Source organism: Geotrypetes seraphini, chromosome 7, assembly GCF_902459505.1.
Source record: "Geotrypetes seraphini chromosome 7, aGeoSer1.1, whole genome shotgun sequence".
Taxonomy (NCBI): domain Eukaryota; kingdom Metazoa; phylum Chordata; class Amphibia; order Gymnophiona; family Dermophiidae; genus Geotrypetes; species Geotrypetes seraphini.
The window spans coordinates 137,057,704-137,078,830 of NC_047090.1; the positions used below are offsets into that span (position 1 = coordinate 137,057,704).

General features: G+C 42.7%; 2 protein-coding genes across 15 annotated transcripts in view; one reads left to right on the forward strand and one right to left on the reverse strand.

The window, feature by feature from the left end:
* STYX (serine/threonine/tyrosine interacting protein) overlaps positions 1-3,033 on the forward strand; it is a 142,297-nt gene extending 139,264 nt beyond the window's left edge. For 8 of the 9 annotated variants that reach the window (XM_033952182.1, XM_033952178.1, XM_033952177.1 and 5 more), the window contains one exon: positions 2,360-3,033. Coding sequence is in view for 4 of the 9 variants with exons in the window: in XM_033952180.1 (XP_033808071.1) it covers positions 2,360-2,445 (86 nt within the window). In the remaining 5 variants the exon portion in view is untranslated. Of the gene's footprint in view, positions 1-597; positions 663-2,359 lie in introns of those variants that run through there. The other variant, XM_033952183.1, reaches the window with a different exon arrangement.
* A 15,537-nt stretch (positions 3,034-18,570) lies between these two features.
* FERMT2 (fermitin family member 2) overlaps positions 18,571-21,127 on the reverse strand; it is a 240,951-nt gene continuing 238,394 nt past the window's right edge. For 5 of the 6 annotated variants that reach the window (XM_033951884.1, XM_033951886.1, XM_033951887.1 and 2 more), the window contains one exon: positions 18,571-19,883. In XM_033951884.1, the coding sequence (XP_033807775.1) occupies positions 19,710-19,883 (174 nt within the window). In that variant the 3' untranslated portion in view covers positions 18,571-19,709. The remainder of the gene's footprint in view (positions 19,884-21,127) is intronic. The other variant, XM_033951888.1, reaches the window with a different exon arrangement.

Here is a 21,127-nt window from a genome sequence, read left to right on the forward strand (position 1 = left end):
ACCAATTTGTCTGCCTATACAAGTACTGGTAAGCTGGATTTCTGATTTATCGACCAGTCTTTCTAAGAGTTCCATTCATATGTGTTTAGCACTTTGTCTTGGAGTCCCTAGTCCCAGCGCCCCTTCTGTCAGTGCAGGCTGTCTCCTTATAGCACTGTTATTTTTATTGTTCAGGTTCCTGATGTTTTAATGACCTATTTCAGTTGTTCAGAAATTGTTCTGGTTTCATGTTATGAGTAGATAGATTAGACTTACTCCTCCCCAAAACACCAACCAAGTATTCAGATCCCTGAAATGTAACGTAATCTTATTTGTACTCTAACTGTAATCTATTTGTTATATCACACAGTAACGTACAGTCAATTTAATATCCAATTTGCAAGTTCTTCCGGAATTAATCCAGCTACCTCTCCTCCCTTGTAACCAAAAAAACAAAACAAAACTGTTGTAACTTCACTGGAAATGTCCAGTTAGCTCTTTTGTAATCTGCCTTGAACTGCAAGGTATAGGCGGAATAGAAGTCCCTAATGTAATGTAATGTAACTTATTGGCTGGGGAGTAATACCATACCTCTCTTTTTGCCTTTGTCCTCTACAGGTGTTTCTGGCTGCTTTGTCACAAACTGGATTCCTGAAGAGCAGTCTTGAGAGGAGGGGCTCAATACTCTATATAATGAGCTTCTTACAAGTTGTCTGCCAACCTTAGGAAAATAACCCACTAGTCCAGAAATAGTGTGGATTTACAAGAAAGAAAATTAGAAAAGGTAAGCACCTAATCTTTTGTTTGTGCTGTTACCTTGGGTAGCAGCCTCGATGGAGGACAGAAATTGATACATAAGGATTACACTTCCAGTATGGTAAAGGTTCATTTGTCTTAGTATCCTGCTTTTAACAGTGGCTAATCTGAGTCAGAAGTAACTTACCATACTATGAATGGTAGATTCTGCAGGCTATAACATTTTTAAATAAAGTACATGCAGAGTCCCAAAAAGTAACAAAATTCCATGCTACTTAATCCCAGATCTACCTTTGCTGGTTTATGGCCTTTACCTCCAAGACTTGACTAAATCTTCAGAGTGCTCCATTAACTGCTTTTACCACACCCTCCAGAGTCCAGCAATGAGTTTCAGAGCTTAACTATGTGTTGAGTTTAAAAAAAAAAATGCTTTAATTTACAAATTTTGTAATTTTTCCTGGAGGTTCAATGTTGATGTAAATTGTCTATAAACTGAATATTTATTAATGTACGTTTGGTGATAGCTTTGCCTCTAAGTGGCCAGGGATCTTTATCAATGTAGGCTAGTGTTCTTCAACCTTTTGACACCTATGGACTGGCGGAAATAAAATAATTATTTTGTGGACCGGCACCGGTCCATGGACCAGCAGTTTCACCATTTTTTCCATTCATTTTTCTTACATATATTCACACACACACACACACACACACAATATAATCGTATTAACAACACATAAGGTTAACCACAAAATTAAACAACACAAAGCACACTGAATGCTTCTCAATATTCATTCCTACCATGCAAATACGGGACCAAAAACTAAACCCTAAGATGCAAGACTCTGCATGTAGTACAACCCCAAAGGAAAAGAAACAAATGCATTTCTTCCTGAACAGACAGCAGATGTAAATCAGTCACTAAATTAAAAAATAAAATCATTCCCCCTACCATTGTTGTCTCCCTCCCTCCATGCTGTGCTTTGCCTTCTGGACTGCTACCGTCTGGCTGTTTTATGTCGCCCCTTGGGATTATCTTTGGGCCAACTCCCTCTGTGCTGAAATGCACAAAGCAGTGGGCAGCGGCTCCTCACACATCCCACATCTCATCTGGAAGCCTTCCCTCTGACGGCTTTGTGCACTGCAGCACTGAGGAAGAGGGAGCCGGCCCGAAGACAACGCCACATTGATCACACCATGGACCGGCAGAACACTGTCTGGGGCCCGATGCACATGCCGGCCCTGCAGACTGGCAGGAAATTTCTGCGGACTGGCACTGGTCCACGGGCTGGCAATTGAAGAACACTGATGTAGGCTACAGTTAATAATATGTTTTACTGCTAATGTGTTATTTTAGCACAGGTCCTATTTTAATATAATGTGACCTAGCTAGTACCGTATCTGGTGTTAACAGTAAAAAAAGAAGAAAAAAACCAAACCCCCCACATATTTTTAATGTCAAACCATATTGATAAGTTTTCACCATTAAGCCATTCGCAATACATGAACATTGTGGTAGTGGAACAATTAGCTACTTGAGTTGTCTAATTATATAATAATCTTCCATTAATTTTATAAATTTTTTTTGAAATGTATGTTGTCTTAAACAATCTTTTACTTTTAAAAGGGAATTTGAAGCGGACACATGAAGAAGATGATGAGTTTGGAAACATGCAAGTGACTGCTGCACAAGATAGCCAGCTATATTCATAGTAGTGGGTTGTATATGATGTGAAGACACCCAAATAAAGGGGAATTAATGATGTAATATGGTGTATCACAAGTAGCTTGTTCTGAATATGTTGCTTCTAGTCAGGTGTCTAATTCAGTGAGCAACGTTTGAGAGGACATTGGACTTGTTAATTCTTGAATGAGAGAATGGCACAGATTTTTACCCTCCCTTTTTTTACACTTTACAGTTTTATTGTAAGCCAAGACTTCTGGGTTTACAAAGAGGTATTACTGCAAAAATGCACCTTTCGTACTTGAAATTTATTTGTATGATATAAACTTATTTACATTAAAAAAAATACAGACTCCTTTGAAGAAGGGAAATTTGTTTATAAAAATATTTGTAATTTATAATACAAGGCTTTAGTAAAAAAAAGAAAAAAAAAAAGCTAAAATTCACTTTGTGTTTTGTACATACATTTTTATAGATTTAGAATTTGATCTAAATTTTTTTAACTGAAGTGTACCCTTAAGCAAGAAAGCAAGACAGTTTGTATTAGAATAGTAATCCAGAATTTCTTTGACAATTTTTTTCAGAATAAATTGATTGATCTTCCCTACTGAACAGTATTCATGGGATACCATTTTTTTTAAATCTCATTTGCAGCATATGCAGAAATGCTATATGTATACTTCCCACTGAATATTCTTTCCTGTATACTAGGTTAAATGTAAAATAAAGATGATGCATTCAGATGCTTTAAAGGTAGAAACACCAAGGAAGCAAACATGTTGATGGAAAGGATTTTCTAGAACAGGGATGGCCAACTCTAATCCTTTAGGGTTACAAATGAGTTTGGTGTTCAAGATGTATGTATATCTGTGTAAAGAATATGCTGATCGAATGTGTGTGTGTTGGGCTAATCCTGAACACCAGGCTGGTTTGCAGCCCTCACACAGTTGGACACTCCTGGGTCAAGAAACCATAATGTTAAACTCCAAGAATCTATCATATCTTTCGCTCTATAAGACAAATTTTTTTTCCTCAAAAAATTGGTTGGAAATAAGAGTGCATCTTATAGAATAAATACCTGCTTCCTCCTCCCCCCCCCCCCCGGACCTTAATTCCTCAGGCGGGCCAGCGCTGTAGGGCAGGAGTTTTCAGCCTTCTGCCCTTTCCTCTGGCTGACTCCCTCTATGTAGACACCACTGTCTACAAGCTTACCCTCGGCGCCGCTCCACGCCGGCACGGAGGAAAAGTTGCTGAAGCACGTCTCTTCAGCTCCCCGTTTTCGGCTCCAGCGGCACTGTACAAAAGTGAGAAGGACCTCTGACAGTGCAGAGGTTAATACTGCCACTGCCTATGGACATTTTTTCTTCACAGTGGCTGCTTGAAAAGCGAGGACTCCTGCTGACCACATTGGGACTGGGAAAGAGCTGGCAAAGCAGCAACATCTCTCTTCAGCTCCCTCCCCTCAGGGCCCTTCCTCCTCCTGACTCCTGCTGCGTGGGACAAGGCAGGAAGCAAAAAGCTCGCAGCTGCCTTCTACACCGCTTTGACTCTGCAGTGTCAGTCAAAGCAGTGCAGAAGGCAGGTATGAGCTTTTTGCTTCCTGCCTTGTCCCACGCCACGGGAATCACCTGGAGGAAAGGGCACCAGAGGAATTGAGGTAAAAGGGGGGGAGACCTGCCTGTCTCAGTGTTGGGGCCCTGGCTGCTGCTAAGCCAACCTGACCTATTCTCTGTCCCAGCCTACCACTAGACCACCAGAAGGGAACAGAGTCTGGCAGGGAGGGGGGGACAGGGTGCAGAGCCTGGCAAGGAGTATGGGATTGGGTGCAGAGCCTGGCAGGGAAAATTTGATTCAGAATGGTTTTTTTCTTGATTTCCTTCTCTAAATCCAGGGTGTGTCTTATGGTCAGGTGGGTCTTAAAGTGTGATAAATACAGTATGTTAGGGTGGTCCAAAAAAATTAACATTTCATTTGTCCTATATATAAAAATGAAAAACAATTTTGCTTAGTTTAGGGGTTGCCCTGCCTCACTGTTTTTAAAAATCTACTGCTAAGCTTAACAGTACATGTATATTGTAATTCTTGTGCACTCAACAATAATGGTCTATGACATAAGAGCTGCCTTTGATACAGAAGGAAACTTTTTTTTTGGTGACTGTCTACTAGTTGAAGAACAAATTGCTTCTGTTCATCTTTTGTCAAAGTATCATATTTTTCAATGAGGCTTATCCTTCATTCTGCTGCATCATTAACACCCGCATCATGACTACCCCATTCCAAAATTCCATGAAAACTGAATTGTGTCTACTCTGGGATGTTTCTTCAGGAATATTTTCACTTTTGTTGGGCCTCTTTCAGTCAAGATATCAAAAAATGACTCTGTTCTCTGTGTTATAAGACTTTCAAAGGTCACAGGTTCTGTTTCATCTGTATGCATGAGACATTGTGGAATGTCTGGTAATGGTGGATGCTGTAAGTTTTACACCATTCATATTTTTGTTTCTGGTGCGATTCTGTCATCAAAAAAGGCTGTGTTCAGAAAGAAACCATAGATGTCTGGAAATGGCTGCAAGCGCCTTGTTTGCAACTGTTTTATTCAGATATTCATTGTATGGAGCCTAATTCCCATTGGTGCTTCATTCTATCAAACATACACAAAACTGACAAAGCCAAGTCAGTTACATTGCTGAGTCATGCTGTCATCTGAAACTGTGCTTTGAATAGGAGCATCTAGCCCATCTGGCAGTCTAGCAGTTGACAAAACTGACTTCCCAAGGAGCCAGTTTTCAAGTACAGATTGCAAACTAGATGACACCATACAAACTAATTATGCACAATCACCTACATTCACAACATACAAGCAAACAGTGCATGCTGGGGTGACCTCTAAATATTGTCTAATCGAGCTGAAATTTGACACCTGATTAAGACATATCAAGTGGACAAAAATAAGCCTTGGGGAGACTAGATTTGACAAGGTGTTTTGTTTTGCATTCAAATCCAATCAGCAGTATAACTACTCACAACCCTTGAAAACCCTCACAATCCTTGAACAAAGGCCAACAAAAGATCAAGAAGATCCCAACATGCTCATAAACAGAAATGAAGACTGGTTATGGGCACTTGAGATATATTGTCTTCATCTCTGTTTATGAGCATGTTGGGATCTTCTTGATCTTTTGTTGGCCTTTGTTCAAGGATTGTGAGGGGGTTTTTTGCATACCATCATGAACCACCCTAATGTAGATTCATAAAATATAGAGCCCTTTGTTAGAAAATGGTAGAGGCAGCTACAAAATAAGTAGGGAAAGTTAGAAACCATCTAGACTACTAAAAATAAAGTTTAAAAACAAGCAGTTGAGTGGTTGAACTGAATTAATATTGAAACAAATTGGTTTATAAAAAATGTTGTAAGTCATATGTGGGAAAGTGGTAAAAACATATAGCAAGATTTTAATTTTAGTCACATAATTGGAGGGGGGCCATCTGTCATAGCCAGGCCCCACCACTTCAGTCTTTCCCAAAAAGTGAGTCATAGGCTGCCTATGGGACAAGGCATGAAAAAAGGTGACTAACTGGCCTGTGGTTCCCAGCCTCTTCCTCATTTCTACTTTTGTGAAGAGCCACATTTGCTTCTGGGACCACACCCAACTCTGAAGTAGCATTATAAAAAAATCAGCCAGTGGAGCCCTCAGAACTTTCCTAAGTTTCTTAGTACCCTTTAATGTTTCTTGTCCAGCAACATCGCTTTGTCTATTTTTAGTTTAACTAGCTCATGAACAAGGTCTGTCTTCTGAAAATCATTTTAGATCTACCTCATTTGCATTCCTTTCTGTATTTGTCTCCTGTAGTCCTGCACTTAGCCTTTCATCTGAACACAGAACAGAAATGTTTAAGGAATTCTGCTCTATTCTCAGTAATAATAATAATAATATTTTATTTTGTATACCGCCATACCCAGGGAGTTCAAGGCGGTTCACAACAGGTAGATGAATTACATACAGTGCGATTCGAAAAAGGAAGAACATAACAAGGCAATCGTGGGGACGAACTCGTTTACATAAACGATTTAGGAGGGGGAAGGGCTAAATACGGGATACATACAGTGTGCTGCAGTAGGATACAATACGGGATACATACAGTGTGCTGCAGTAGGATACAATAGAGTTTAAGAGAGGAAATTAGATAAGAGCATATTAGATGGAAACGGGGGGGCAACCAACTTGGAGGGGGGGGGGGAAAGTAAGGGGGGGGAGGGGAGAGGAGGGTTTAGATGGGGGAAGGGGGATAGGTCTGTTGCAAAGGAGGGGTATCATCAGTTGTCTAAGGTGGAGAGGGGGTAACGTTACGGCGGAAGAGGGGAGCGTTAGGGATTTGGTCCGTAGCTTCCCTTTCTCTTCTGAGTCTCACATAAGAACATAATAGACATACTGAGTCAGACCAATGGTCCACTAGCCCAGTATTTTGTTTCCAACAGTGGCCAATCCAGGCCACAAGTACCTGGCAGAGCCCCAAATAGTAACAACGTTCCATGCTACTAATCCCAGCGCAAACTGACTTCCTCCATATCTGTCTCAATAGCAGACTATGGACTTTTCCTCCAGGAATTTGTCAAAAACCTTTTGTAAATCCAGCCAACTGCTGTTAGTAATGAGTTCCAGATCTTAATTATTTTTTGAGTGGAAAAATATTTTCTCCTCTTTGTTTTAAAAGTATTTCCATTTTTAAAAGTGTAAAGAAAACTTTTTTAAAAATGTATTTCCATGTAATTTCATTGTGTACTTCCTGATTGATTCACTCTTACCCATTCTATATCACTCAGGATTTTGAATACTTCAATCATATCTTCCCCTCCCCATCGCTTTTCTAAGCTGAAGACTTCCACCCTCTTTAGCCTTTTCTTATATGAGATGAGTTTCATCCCCTTTTTTCATTTTGGTCATTTTTCTTTGAACATTTTCTAATTCTGCTACATCTTTTTTTGAGATTATGGCAGCCAGATTCTGCACTACTCAAGTTGAAGTCACACCATGGAGCAATATGGAGGCATTACAGTATAATATATTTGTGGTCTTATTTACCATTCTTTCCTAATACTTCCTAGCATCCTGTTTGCTTTTTTTATTTGCCACAGCTGCACACTGGGGAGAGGATTTCAGTGAAGTGTCTACAATGACACCCAGATTTTTTCTTGGGTACTGATGCCTAAGGTGGACCTTAGCATAAAGTAACTATGATTTGGATTATTCTTCCTAATATGCATTTGTTCACATTTAAATACCCCTTCCCCCTTTTATAACATCCTGCTACTGGCTGCTGCTGCAGTAACTACTCAGAAGCCCATAAGACATACTTTGCGATCTGAGAATTCTATGTTGTTGGAAGAAGGGGAAAGATACAGTATATTGATACAGCAAAATCTTCTTTTTCAGTGGCTGGCCCTGTTTTGTGGAATGGCTTGCCTGGAATTTTATGTTTCTGTGAAAATATGTTGGGATTTAGGAAGCTGTTGCAAACACCCCCCCCCCCTTTTTTTTTTTTATACAGGCATTCCACTGAAAAAGTAGTGGGTTTGTATTCGGGACAATTTTTTAGTATCATTATTGGATTATTTAGTACTAGTCTTTAAGCCCGTTACATTAACGGGTGCTAGAATATGTGTGTCTATTTATTTATTTCTCTCTCTCTCCTTAGCCTGTTTCTGTATTTCTTTCTTTCTGTCTTTCTTTTTCCTCGGCTGTCCACCACCACCCCTTGCCTGCTCCCCCTGTCCATTCTCCCTTCCTTTTTCTTCCCCTGTGTCCACCACCACCCCTTCACTGGTCCCCTTATCCAGCAGTAGCCCTTCTCCCTTTGTTTTAACTCCCCCCCCTGTCCAGCAGTACCTCTTTCCTGCTTCCCCTGTCCAGCAGGAGGCCTCTCTTCCTTTTTCTGCCCCCCTGTCCAGCAGCACCTCTTTCCTGCTTCCCCTGTCCAGCAGTAGGCTTCCCTTCCTTTTTCTGCCCCCCTGTCCGTCAGCATCTCTTCCCCTGTCCATCAGCACTTTTTTCCATGTCCAGCAGTACCTCTTTTCTGCCCCCCCTCCAGCAGCAACCCTTACCTCCATTATTTTTTGTCTGCCCTCCACCGACATCTGCCTAAAGCCGCCGTGGCCTGCAGGCACCGACAGCCTCTGCGGCCTGCTCCCATTCCCTCGCTGTTGCTTGTGGTGGCTCTGTGCTCCATGCTTAGCCGCGGCGGCCTGCAGCTGCTGACAGCCACCACGGTCTGCAGCCGCCGGGGCTATTAGGCTTCTACCTCTCACTTTTGCCGGTCTGGTCGGGCCTGCTCGCCTTACCGTATTTTTTTTTTTAGTTGAAAGACGCGGCGGTGGCTCCTCTCATGATCCCCACCTGCGTCGGAAGTCCGACACAGGCGGGGATCATGAGAGTAGCCACCGCTGCGTCTTTCAACTAAAAAATGCAATACGGCAGGGAGCAGGCCAGACCGTAAGCCGCGCATGCACACTTCCTATGGGTCGCTACAGCTTACGGAAAACAGACGCACACGATGGGAGTGCGCATGCGCAGCCTAGCATTTTATTATATTAGATGTATTTAATTATTTTTAACTAGTCTTGAAGCCCGTTACATTAATGGGTGCTAGAATATATGTCTGTCTGTCTTTCTCTCTCCCTCCCACTGTCTCTCTCTCTCCTGGCCCCCTTTCTCTGTCTTTCTATCCCTCCCTGCCCCTGTGTCTTTCTCCTTCCCTCCTGCTGTCTGTCTCATTTTTTCCCTGTATTTCCCCGTGCAGCAGCAACAGCATATCCTTCCCCCCCCTACTTCCCTATGCAGCAGCAGCAGCAGTATTTCCCTTCCCCTCCAGGTCCCTGTGCAGCAGTAGCAGCATTTTCCCCCACCCCCTTCCCTACTCTTACCATGATGTGGTCTGCTCCTTTTGGCCCCTCCCCCTTCCCTTCCCACAGTCTAGCCTGCTCCAAGGGCCCCCCTTCCCTTATTGCGTTCCTCGCAGGCAGGCCCAGCTTCTCCCTGCACGTTACCTTTTTTTAAATTGTGTTGCCCTCCGTCACGTGGCTGACTGGCTGCCTGCCTGGTCCCGTTGAGCGGCTCACAGCTGTAGTCTTTTTTTGTCAGCACTTCCCTGCCCTCCCTGCAGTCTGGCCTGCTCCGGGCAAATTTTTTTTTTTAAAGTTTTAAAGTTGTCGCGGCAGCTCCTCTCAATCCCCACCAGCAGCGGAAGCCTTCTCTGACGCTGATGCGGCTCGTGAGAGGAGCTGGACACCGCCATCTTTTGGAGAGCAGGGAATCCAGCGCTGGTGGCCAGTCCTGCCGGCGAGTGTAAGTAGATGCTGTAAGGCTGGGGACTCTCGCATGCGCACTCCTGTGGCCACAGACCTACAGATCACGGAAGCACGCAGGTATGAGTGCGCATATGCGGCTAGGGTTTTATTATATAGGATGCTTTGTTTTCTTGATTTTGGATTTTTTTTTAATTGAAAGCTGCCTCGGTAGATGGATAATGATAGACAGATAATATAGGCAGTCCCCAGGTGAAGAATGCCTGACTTACACTGGCCTCATACTTTTGAACCAGTGCTTTGCTGCTCCCTTCCTGTGCCAACATGCCCGTCTTCCTCCCTTCTATTTCCCAATATGCCCCTCATTGTCCTTCCCTCCCACTGTGCTGTGTCCGATATTCATGTCTCCCTCCCTCCCTCCTTCCCACCCACCTACAGGTGTTTACCTCCTCTGGCTGGCTCCTTCCTCCCAACTACACTTCTCTTCACAAAGCTGTGATGCACTGAACCAGAAGCCTTCCCTTTGATGCTAGAGGGTGTGTGGGCCCCTGTCATTACTTGGCAGCTCCTCTAGTGCAGCAGGCCCCCTGTCAGTACAAGTTTCAAGGATTTACCAGGAGTTAAACCAAAGCCAGCATTCTTCCTGATGGTAACCCAGCCTCCCATAGGAGCTCTTTAACCTTCTCAGTGCTTTGCTTTATTGGAACTGCCCTTTTCAGCACCCTACTTCACTCAGAGTGAGTGGACAGCTCAAAGGGGCTTTTTCAGGATTTTATGCAAATTAGCTCCTTTCTGCTACTCAGACTTCACCTTGTCACATTTACATACATGTTATAATCTCCAAGTTTGGTAGAAGGGATTGTTCCCAATAGCTGGAAATTAGTATACATTCGCCCTTGAGTGAAATCCTTTTTAGAACTTTATTACCAGGCAGTTGCAAATTTACCATTTCCAACCTTGCAGAAAATATTGTTCTAGAACAGGTTTTGTTTTTTTTTTTTAATTATTTTTAAGAAAAATCTGTTTTACATCTTCAACAGATGGGATTTCTTAGAAACATAGAAAAATGACAGCAGATAAGGGCTATAGCCCATCAAGTCTGCCCACTCCACAGACCCACCCCCTAAGTCTGCTCTAGAGCCCCCGCTCCAAATGACCCATCCTTACATTCACCCTCTCAGGGATCCCACATGGGCATAGAAACATAGAAGATGATGGCAGAAAAGGGCCACAGCCCATCAAGTCTGCCCACTCCAACAACCCTACCCCCTTGAATTTACCCCCCTAGAGATCCCACATGTGTATCCCATTTCCTTTTAAAATCCTTCACGCTGCTGGCATGAATTTACCCTTAAAATCTGGCACGCTGTTGGCCTCGATCACCTGCATCGGAAGCTTGTTCCAATGTTCAACTACTCTTTCAGTGAAGAAATACTTTCTGGTGTCACCATGAAATTTCCCGCCCCTGAGTTTAAGCGGATGCCCTCTTGTGGCTGAAGGTCCCTGGAGAAGGAAAATATCTTCTTCCACTTCGATACGCCCGGTGATATATTTGAACGTCTCAATCATGTCTCCCCTCTCTGCGTTCCTCGAGAGAGTAGAGCCGCAATTTGTTCAGCCTCTCTTCGTAAGAGAGATCCTTGAGCCCCGAGACCATCCTGGTGGCCATCCACTGAACCGACTCTACTCTTAGCACATCTTTACGGTAATGTGGCCTCCAGAATTGCACACAGTATTCCAGATGTGGTCTCACCATTGTTCTGTACAACGGCATGTTGACCTCAGGCTTTCGGCTGACGAAACTTCTGCGGATGCAACCCAACATTTGTCTTGCCTTAGATGAAGCTTTCTCCACTTGATTGGCAGCTTTCATGTCTGCACTGATAGTCACTCCCAAATCTCGTTCTGTCACAGTCCTAGCTAAGGTCTCACCATTTAAGGTGTAAGTTCTGCACGGGTTTCTACTGCCGAGGTGCATGACCTTACATTTCTTGGCGTTGAAGCCTAGCTGCCAGGTCGAAGACCAATGTTCCAACAAAAACAGGTCCTGTGTCATACTATCGTGTAAATTGGAGCTGCTCACTACGTTACATAATTTGGCGTCGTCGGCAAATAGTGTTATTTTACCTTGAAGCCCCTGAGTCAGGTCCCCTATGAATAAGTTGAATAGTAGAGGGCCCAAGACAGAGCCCTGCGGTACTCCGCTTGTCACTTCTGATGTTTTAGAGAGGGTACCGTTAACCACCACTCTCTGAAGTCTACCATTTAGCCAGTCCTTGACCCATGCAATTAGCGTTTCTCCCAATCCCAACGATTTCATCTTGCTCAACAGCCTACGGTGAGGGACGCTATCGAATGCTTTGCTGAAGTCTAGGTACACTACGTCCACTAAAACATCAGCGATTGGGATGTTATTTTTATATAAACCAGTCTGGATAATGAGCATACTTTTCTACTTCAGCAATTGGAAGATAATGGCTTTTCTAAAACAGTGCTACAGTGGCTTCAATCTTATCTAATAGAGTATATTTATTAATCAGTGTTCTTCAACCTTTTCACACCTATGGACCGGCGGAAATAAAATAATTATTTTGTAGACTGGCGGTTGAAGAACACTGGGCTAAGTCATGGGCCAGACGCTGCCCCATATCCGCCCCAGACCTCGTCCCCATAATAGTAATAATTGCAACACTATTTTTTCTATTCACGTTCAAATATACACACAATAGAATCTTATTAACACAATGGTTAACCACAAAATTAAACTACACAAAGCACACTGAGCCAGATTCACCAACCTGCCTGATCGGGCCCGATCCGGGCAGGTCTGACAAATTCAGCAAAGTAAAATATGCAGATGGGGGCGATTGGAGGAATGCCCCCATCTGCTGGCATGGATCACTTAACGAACCTTCTGTACTTCTTTGAGGGAATAAGCAGTCGGGTGGACAATAGGGAACCTATAGACATCATTTACCTCGATTTTCAAAAGGCTTTCGACAAGGTGCCACATGAAAGGCTGCTTAGGAAGCTGTGGAACCACGGGGTGGGATGGGATGTGCACAGATGGATCGAGCACTGGTTGTCGGGTAGACTGCAGAGGGTCGGAGTAAAGGGACAATATTCTGACTGGCGGGGAGTCACGAGCGGTGTGCCACAGGGATCGGTGCTGGGGCCGTTACTCTTCAACATATTTATCAATGACCTGGAAAAGGAGGCAAAGTGCGAGGTTATAAAATTTGCAGACGATACCAAACTGTGTGGCAGAGTTAGGTCCAGGGAGGAGTGTGAGGACCTGCAAAGGGACCTGGACAAGCTGGAAGACTGGGCAAACAAATGGCAAATGCGCTTTAACGTGGAAAAATGCAAGGTCATGCATATAGGGGAAAAAAACCCGTTGTTCAACTACAAATTGGGGGGGGGGCATTGTTGGGAGACAGCAGTCTTGAGAGAGACTTGGGTGTGCTGGTGGATGCATCACTGAAGCCATCTGCACAGTGCGCAGCAGCCTCGAAAAAAGCCAACAGGATGCTGGGCATCATAAAGAGGGGCATAACAACCAGGACACGGGAAGTCATCATGCCATTGTATCGAGCGATGGTGCGTCCACATCTGGAATACTGCGTTCAATATTGGTCGCCGTACCTCAAGAAGGACATGGCGGTACTTGAGAGAGTCCAAAGGAGAGCAACGAAACTGGTAAGAGGGCTGGAACACTGCCCATACGCCGAGAGGTTGGATAGGCTGGGGCTCTTCTCTCTGGAAAAAAGGAGGCTCAGGGGAGATATGATAGAGACCTTCAAGATCATGAGGGTGGATAGGGACAGATTCTTCAGGCTGAAGGGGACAACAGGTACGAGGGGGCATTCGGAGAAACTGAAGGGAGATAGGTTCAGAACAAATGCAAGGAAGTTTTTTTTCACACAAAGGGTCGTGGACACTTGGAATGCGCTACCGGAGGAAGTGATCAGGCAGAGTACGGTACAAGGATTCAAACAGGGATTGGACGGATTCCTGAGGGATAAAGGGATCGTGGGATATTGAGAGAGGTGCTGGGATGTAACACAGGTATAGAAAGCTAACCAGGTAATAAGTATAGATACCCAACCAGGTCGTGCATGTGCAAGACCAGAGGGTTAGGACTTCGATGGGAAGATAGGACTCAATGGGAAACCAAGGTGGCAAGGGGGCCCCTTCTGGGATTCAGACAGGTCGTGACCTGTTGGGCCGCCACGGGAGCGGACTGCTGGGCAGGATGGACCTATGGTCTGACCCGGCGGAGGCACTGCTTATGTTCTTATCCCCATGCATGTGTAGACCATCTGTAGATGGTCTGTGCAAGCCCATTAGAGCCGCAATCTTTTTTTTTTTTTTCTGGGCCAGCATAGATTTTTATTTTTCTCTCTTTAACTGGAGCCTGTGATTTTAACCCGCTTAAGCCTGTGGGTTAAAACCACGGGCTTGCACAGCGGGGCAGGCAGGCGATCGGGGCTGACAGGGCAGAAGCAGGGCGGCAGAAGGCAGGCAGCTGGAAAGGGCTTGAGCAACTGGTCCTCAGTAGTCGCTTGGGAGTGATAGGCCAGCCCAGTCGGTGTTGCAGGGTTTTGGTTTGTGAATTGGGTCACTGCCTACGTTGCATACCATTGCCCTCATTTGCATGCGCAGATCGGAGGATGGTCGGCAGAGAAGTAAGTTAATCGGGCCGGAGGGAAATTTGGTTGCTAAGGGGTCGCAAACCGATTGGTACATGATCGGTTTGCTTTGTGAATCTAGCCCACTGTATGCTTCTTAACATTCATTCCCACCAGAACACAACCCCTAAGCAAATACGGGACCAAAAACTAAAAGTACTAATATATACAAACAAACCCTAAGATTCAAGACTCTACATGCAGTACAACCCCACAGAAATAGAAAAAAAATGCATTTCTTCCTGAACAGTGCAAAATACAGACAGCAGATGTAAATTCTCATAAGTGACACAATTCAATCACTAAATTCATAAATCTAGGCAAATGGATGTCAAGTCTCAGTTTATAAGGATAACTTTTAAGCTTCTAAATTCAGTTTGGCACAAATTTAGGAGGTCACCTTAGAATATGCCTCTATATTATATACAAGTATCACAAAGAAATAGGTACAGCCTTGTACAAGCACTTACTTTATTCATGTGTGTGCTAGGGAAATTTGTCTCCCTTCCTCCATGCTGTGACTTACCTTCTGGCCTGCTCCCGCCTGGCCGTTTTATGCCGCCCCCTGGTGTTATCTTCGGGCCGGCTCCCTCATCTTCACAACTGCAATGCACAAAGCCGCGGACAGCGGCTCCTCGCTTGTCCCACGCCTCATCTGGAAGCCTTCCCTCTGACATTGCGACGTCAGAAAGGCGGCTTCCGGTTCAGGCGCAGGACACTCACAGGAGCCACTGCCCGCGGCTTTGTACACTGCAGCAGTGAATAAGAGGGAGCTGGCCTGAAGATAACATTCTCGGTCCCGGTGCCCGTGTCAGCCCTGTGAACCAGCGGTTGAAGAACACTGATCTAAATCAGGGGTCTCCAAAGTACGGCCTGCAGGCCACATCTGTCCCACGATATGATTTTATCTGGCCCGCTGAAGAATTGTGCGGAAATGTGCCAACTGGACTACTTTTCCAATGGAAATCCACAAAAAATAAACCTACAGGGTGTTGATAGATTTGAAATGCATTAATTAAAATTGTTATTGATATTCCATAGTTATTAATATTATTCACAACTTTATTTAATACTGAATTGTAATTGTATACTTTGCTATATTTTTTTGTACATGTTCGGCCTTGATTGACAATGTCAATTTGTGGCATTGTAGGTAGCTCTGGCGCTGTGACTAATCTTTAAATTTAATCTGGAAGTTCATTATTAGTCATTATGGTTAAGTGTCCATAAGAATACCTGCAGTAGTGCAGTGTAATACTCAGTTTGTAATTGCATAAATTTATATTTAAAGGTGCGTAATCACTTATTCACATATTTGCTTGTACGGAGTTCTGGTGATTTGGATGCCAATACTAGGGAAATTCGATTGACTGTGATTTTGCTGCTGTCCCAATTCAAATTCAAATGGAAATCATTGAACTTCAGGCAAATTAACATATTAAAGATAAATACAAGGAAGGAAACATCGATTTTTATAAATTTTTGAACTTTGAGCAGTTTCCAAATTTGAAGAAATTTGCTTGTAAATTTATCTCCATTTTTGGGACAACTTAATCTTTGGCGAACATATGTTTTCCCAAATGAAATATAGCAAGTCAAAATACAGGGCAAATTTATCTGATGAACATTTAAAGTTGCTAGATGTAATTTGAACTTCAGTTTAATAAGATTTTTAATACACAAAAACAGTTCCATCATTCACATTAATGGTTTTATTATAATTTGTGATGAAAATATGAGAATTTGCTGGTAGTGTTCATCATTAATATACGATAATTTAATCTCACATACTCAAGTTTATAAAATTTTCTGCTTTCAATAAAACTCATATCTAGAGGGTTTTTGGGGGTTTTTTACTACCGTCCCCTGAAAAGTGCTGAAGTACCCAATGTGGTCCTCGTGGCGAAAAGTTTGGAGACCCCTGGACTAAATCATACAATTTAACATTATACCCCAGGGATCTATTCTGGGACCAGTCCTGTTTAATATCTTTATGGCAACAATTCCATGCCTTATTCAATCCTTAGGTTTGTCATCTTATGTGGATGATTCCACTATTGTGGAATGCACTTCCTGAGCAGATTCATCAGATGCCTGTATTATTTTTTTCGTAAGTGCCTGATGGCTTATTTTCAGGAGGCCTTTGGTAGTGTATAGGGGGCAATACTACAGTTTTGGAATTATTCTTTTAGGGGAGACATAAGAGAATGTTTTGGCATGTTTTTGATAATGTGCACATTAGAGCTACCTGATTCATGATTCAAATAGATTTTTTTTTAACTGACCTCACCGATTCAGCATAGTTCTTTCTTAGCTGTCAATCGGCACATGTCTGCTCTGGCTTTCCCTCTGCACGAGTCCTTCCTTCTACTATAAGTTCCTGGGCAGAATTTTTCTCTCTCTCTCTGCCTAGGGTTACCAGACATCCGAATTTCCGCAGACATGTCCTGGAATCTGAATGGCTTTTCAAAACCCGGCACTGTGTCTGGGTTTTGAAAAGCCGCCTCAAATCACATCGGGCTAGAAGGAAGTCTGCGCATGAGCAGGCAGTGGGGGGCAGGGCTAGGGTGGGAGTGGGATTAGGGCATTACAGGGTGGGGGGCTAGGGGGTCTGGATTTTCTGATTGGAAAATCTGGCACCCCTATCTCTGACCCCATAATGCAGTTTGTTTTCTTGTGGGAGATTGGCCCTGCCTGCGTTGCACGTGAGCCGGTAGTTTGCCTCTTCTCTTTCTTCAGAAGCAGCAATATAAGTCTGCTGCAACCCTTCCTGCCTCCTCGATTACCGTAGCAAAAGAGAGCTCTCTTTTCCCATTTGCACCTGTGTCTCATTTACAGCCCTCACTGCCTGAGAGCAGTAGAGCTGGCAGCACAGTTTTTAACAGGCTCGGCCCTACCTGTCCCTATGGCCTGTCTTTCTCTTTCAGTGCACTTTATACACAAAAGAGGGGTTGCAGAAGAGAAGAATGGTGAAAAACTGGAAAGGTTAAGAGGAGGGGTTGAAAACAATGGCAAGAGAGAAAGTGAGAAATCAGGTGATGTGTGAAAGCTCAGGCAGGATTTAAGTATGAATGTGAAAGCAGGAGAGAAAAAGGCAGAAAAAGGCTACTGTAAGCACAAAAAGATAAACAAAGTAAAAAAAATAAATAAAAATTGTGACATAAAAGAAGTGGGACCTGTGGTAAGGAACAGGAAATAAATATTTAAGACAAACTAATGTAATGTAAATGTAATGTAAAAGAAGCAGAGGGGAAAGGAAATTAAAAAAAAAATAAAAATTAATACATAAGGAAAAAGTAAAAATAAAGAAATTAACATGAAGACAAAGAAAATAAAAGAAGGTTTGAAAATATTTTATTTAAATATATACAGAGGGACCGTTTGGAGTTTGCTGGGAATAGATGTCAGCCCCTTTGATATGCTGTGACAGGAGGCAAATGTTCCATAGAGAGCACACAAGGTATTCTGACACTAGTTCTAGACACTAGGGTCCGGATTCTGTATAGGACGCCCTGTCTCAGAAGCCGACAGGCATCCTATATAGAATCGGACCTAAGGTAAACCCAATTCTCTGACGTCCATGTTACAGACGCTGGTTAGAGAATCGGGTTATTGTAGACATGGATGGCTGCCAGTTCCCCCTCCCCCTGAACAAACACAGCAGGAGGGATACCCAATTCCTCCTGCCCGAAACAACCCCCCCCCTTTGAAGATCACCAGCAGGAGCATGCCCAATCCATCCTGCCAGAACACCCGCACCTACAGATCACCGGCAGGAGGGTGCCCAATCCCTCATGCCAGAAACCCCCCACTGTAGCACCCCATCCCTGGGGACTTAAGGCCTGATTAGCCCAGGCACTTAAGGCCCTTGTTATGTGCGGGTCCTTAGGCACAATGGCCAACCTACGATTCTGGTTGGCCCATGTGCCTTAGGCCCTTCCCCAGTGCATCCCATAATGCACTAGGAAGGGGCAGGCCCGCCTCATTTCGGCAACTATACTCAGTGTGTAATGAATAGTGTCCGTATAACTGAAAAATGTTGTTCTCATTTATCTTCCAATTGAATGCAAACTATCATTACCAGCATCACGGATTTAGTAAAGCACTACAGCAATACTGAATACCATCCTTTATACCGATAATAAATACACAAGTGGGAAATATATGTATTAAATAAAAGTTTTGCTTTTATTCAAAATAAAATGCATTTATACACAGTCTTTCAACCATAAAATACTGTAGCACACCACCAGTTGCTCCTTGGACAAAGGCAAGCCAGGACCTTCAGATACTACTGTGGATTCTTTGCATATGAAACTCATGTCTTGACTCCCTGACTCCCTGCACCAAGGAACTGAGGACATGTGTGGTGTAATTAAAACTCACTATGACATAACATTTGGTACTACACAGGGATAACAATTTATTGTATTGCAATTAGCTATGATAAATTGATGCATGTCATTAAAAGCATAAAATACCTAATATTGACATACTAGACCTATGCAATATTCTAGCTAGCTTGTGGCAATAGTTAAAAAAAACTGTACAATTTAATAAAATTTGTGAGGGTTTTTTTTAAACACAGTTATACAAAGTATACTTCATAGACCTTTACTTCATACTGTAATGAAAAAGTTGCATATCCAAGGTGAAGTGACTATGCTGGTGAGTACTATATAATACTATTCGGTGTACACATTAAAAAAATATAAACGTTTCCAAAAAGAAAAAAAAATAGTTACTCAAACAGATAAAAACAAGCTATAAGAAAAGTAACTTCCTTCAAGGCCGCTTAAGGTGTGTTACCATTGAAGGGGTCAGGAGCCTGATCCAGGTAGTGTGAAACTATAAAAATATTGGCCTATAAAAACATGAGGTCAGATTTACAAAGCCAGAGCCAAAGTAAAAAACAAAACAAAAAGATAACAAAAAATCCCAAAACAACCACATGCATTAAAAACATGATAAATAGACTTCATACAGTCTGAACCCTGGACAATTATAGTAGATGGCTTTGAATTCTCAAAATTTGGTTAGCTTACATTAAAGTCAAATTTAATTCCCACTGTCCATAACATTGCCATATTTGATGGCTATAGGCACATATTGCAACAATCATAATTGCATATTACTGGAAGTGCTCATTAGTGCACATATTGTATACTGTTAACTGTTCTAGTAATGCAAAACTTCCCATGATAAAATATTTCAAGCTTAGTTTTTAAGCAGCAACATTAATAAAATCAGCTCTTGAACTTAAATATTCATATGGCCATGGAGTTCCTTTCAGTTTACAAACTCACACCCAACCACTTGTCAGTTTGTAGAACATCTCTTCATCTAAGCTTTCATTCTGGTCCTTAGCACGTGTTGATAAGAAGATGTAGCCACCAATAAATTCATGAACCACCTTGCAATCCACTTCAGTACATATGAAAGACAGCCTTACATCATCTGCAAATTCTACAGTGACCTATTATTAAAAAAAAAAAAAAGTTTCACACACTAAGATTCACATATATTATAGCAGAGATACTACTTATGTCGATGCCTTTGCTGAAAATGGAAAAACAGGTTAAGAAATTTAACACATTTCCAGTTTAAATTCCTGCCCGCCCCCTTCCCCACAAACACAGCACCAGTTCCTCTGTGATCCTATTCCATCTGGCTCTTGGGGTGATGGTCGAGTCCAAGCATGTTGATTTGGAACTCTGAGGTGATGGAGTCACAGAAGGAAAACTGGGATAGCTCCACTGGTACTTGAGAATAAGCAGCTTTTTTTTTTTCTTATTGCTTCTATCTGAATTTAAGGATTTTTAGATTTGTAGTTCTTGTTCACCCCAGCATTTGAAGGACTGCAAGTACAGAAGTACATATAGCCTTTGTATTTGTTCTACTATGTAAAGGAGGCAAGATTTCAAAATGTAATCCCTGGGTGTATTTTCCCATCCCTGTTCTAACCCTGCCTCTTTATGTACTATTGTGAAATAGAAAAATCCAAAAATATGTATTACACTTCCCTCCATTCCTCTCTTTTTTGCTATTGTGAAATAGTACATATACTTTTACTGTCACTGGGGCTAATTTTAAAAATCATGTGTGTGTAAAACAGCAGCTAACATGGAGAAGCAGGCATTTATATAAAAGCACATGCTACTTACACAAGCATGCACTCCTATGCAGTATAAACACCAACACTTAGGTGTGGATGCTGGGTATTACTGCAAGTTATGCAAGCTCTACACTATTTAAATTCTACTGTCTATTATTTAAATCCATAAATGGTGATAGCCCAGCCTACTTGAACAACCGCCTAATCCAAACTACCACAACCAGACACAGGAGAAGCCAGACACCATTCACATACCCTCCAATCAGAGACATCAAACGGGAAAAACTGTATGATGGCCTTCTAGCCACACAGGCGGCAAAACTAGACCTCCAACTCTCCAATTTACTAATCGTGACCCCAGACTACAAAACTTTCAGAAAAGAAATAAAAACCCTGCTATTCAAGAAATCCATGAAGACTAACACCATATGAAACACTTCAATCCTCTGAAGCAACCCGCTCTACTCTGTAACACCTCTGGACATGTCCAGAAATCCCCTTTGTAATCCGCCTTGAACCGCAAGGTAATGGCGGAATAAAAATCCCTAATGTAATGTAATATCCATGCAAGATTAGTTGGGGCATTTGCATCTGCCTCATGGCAG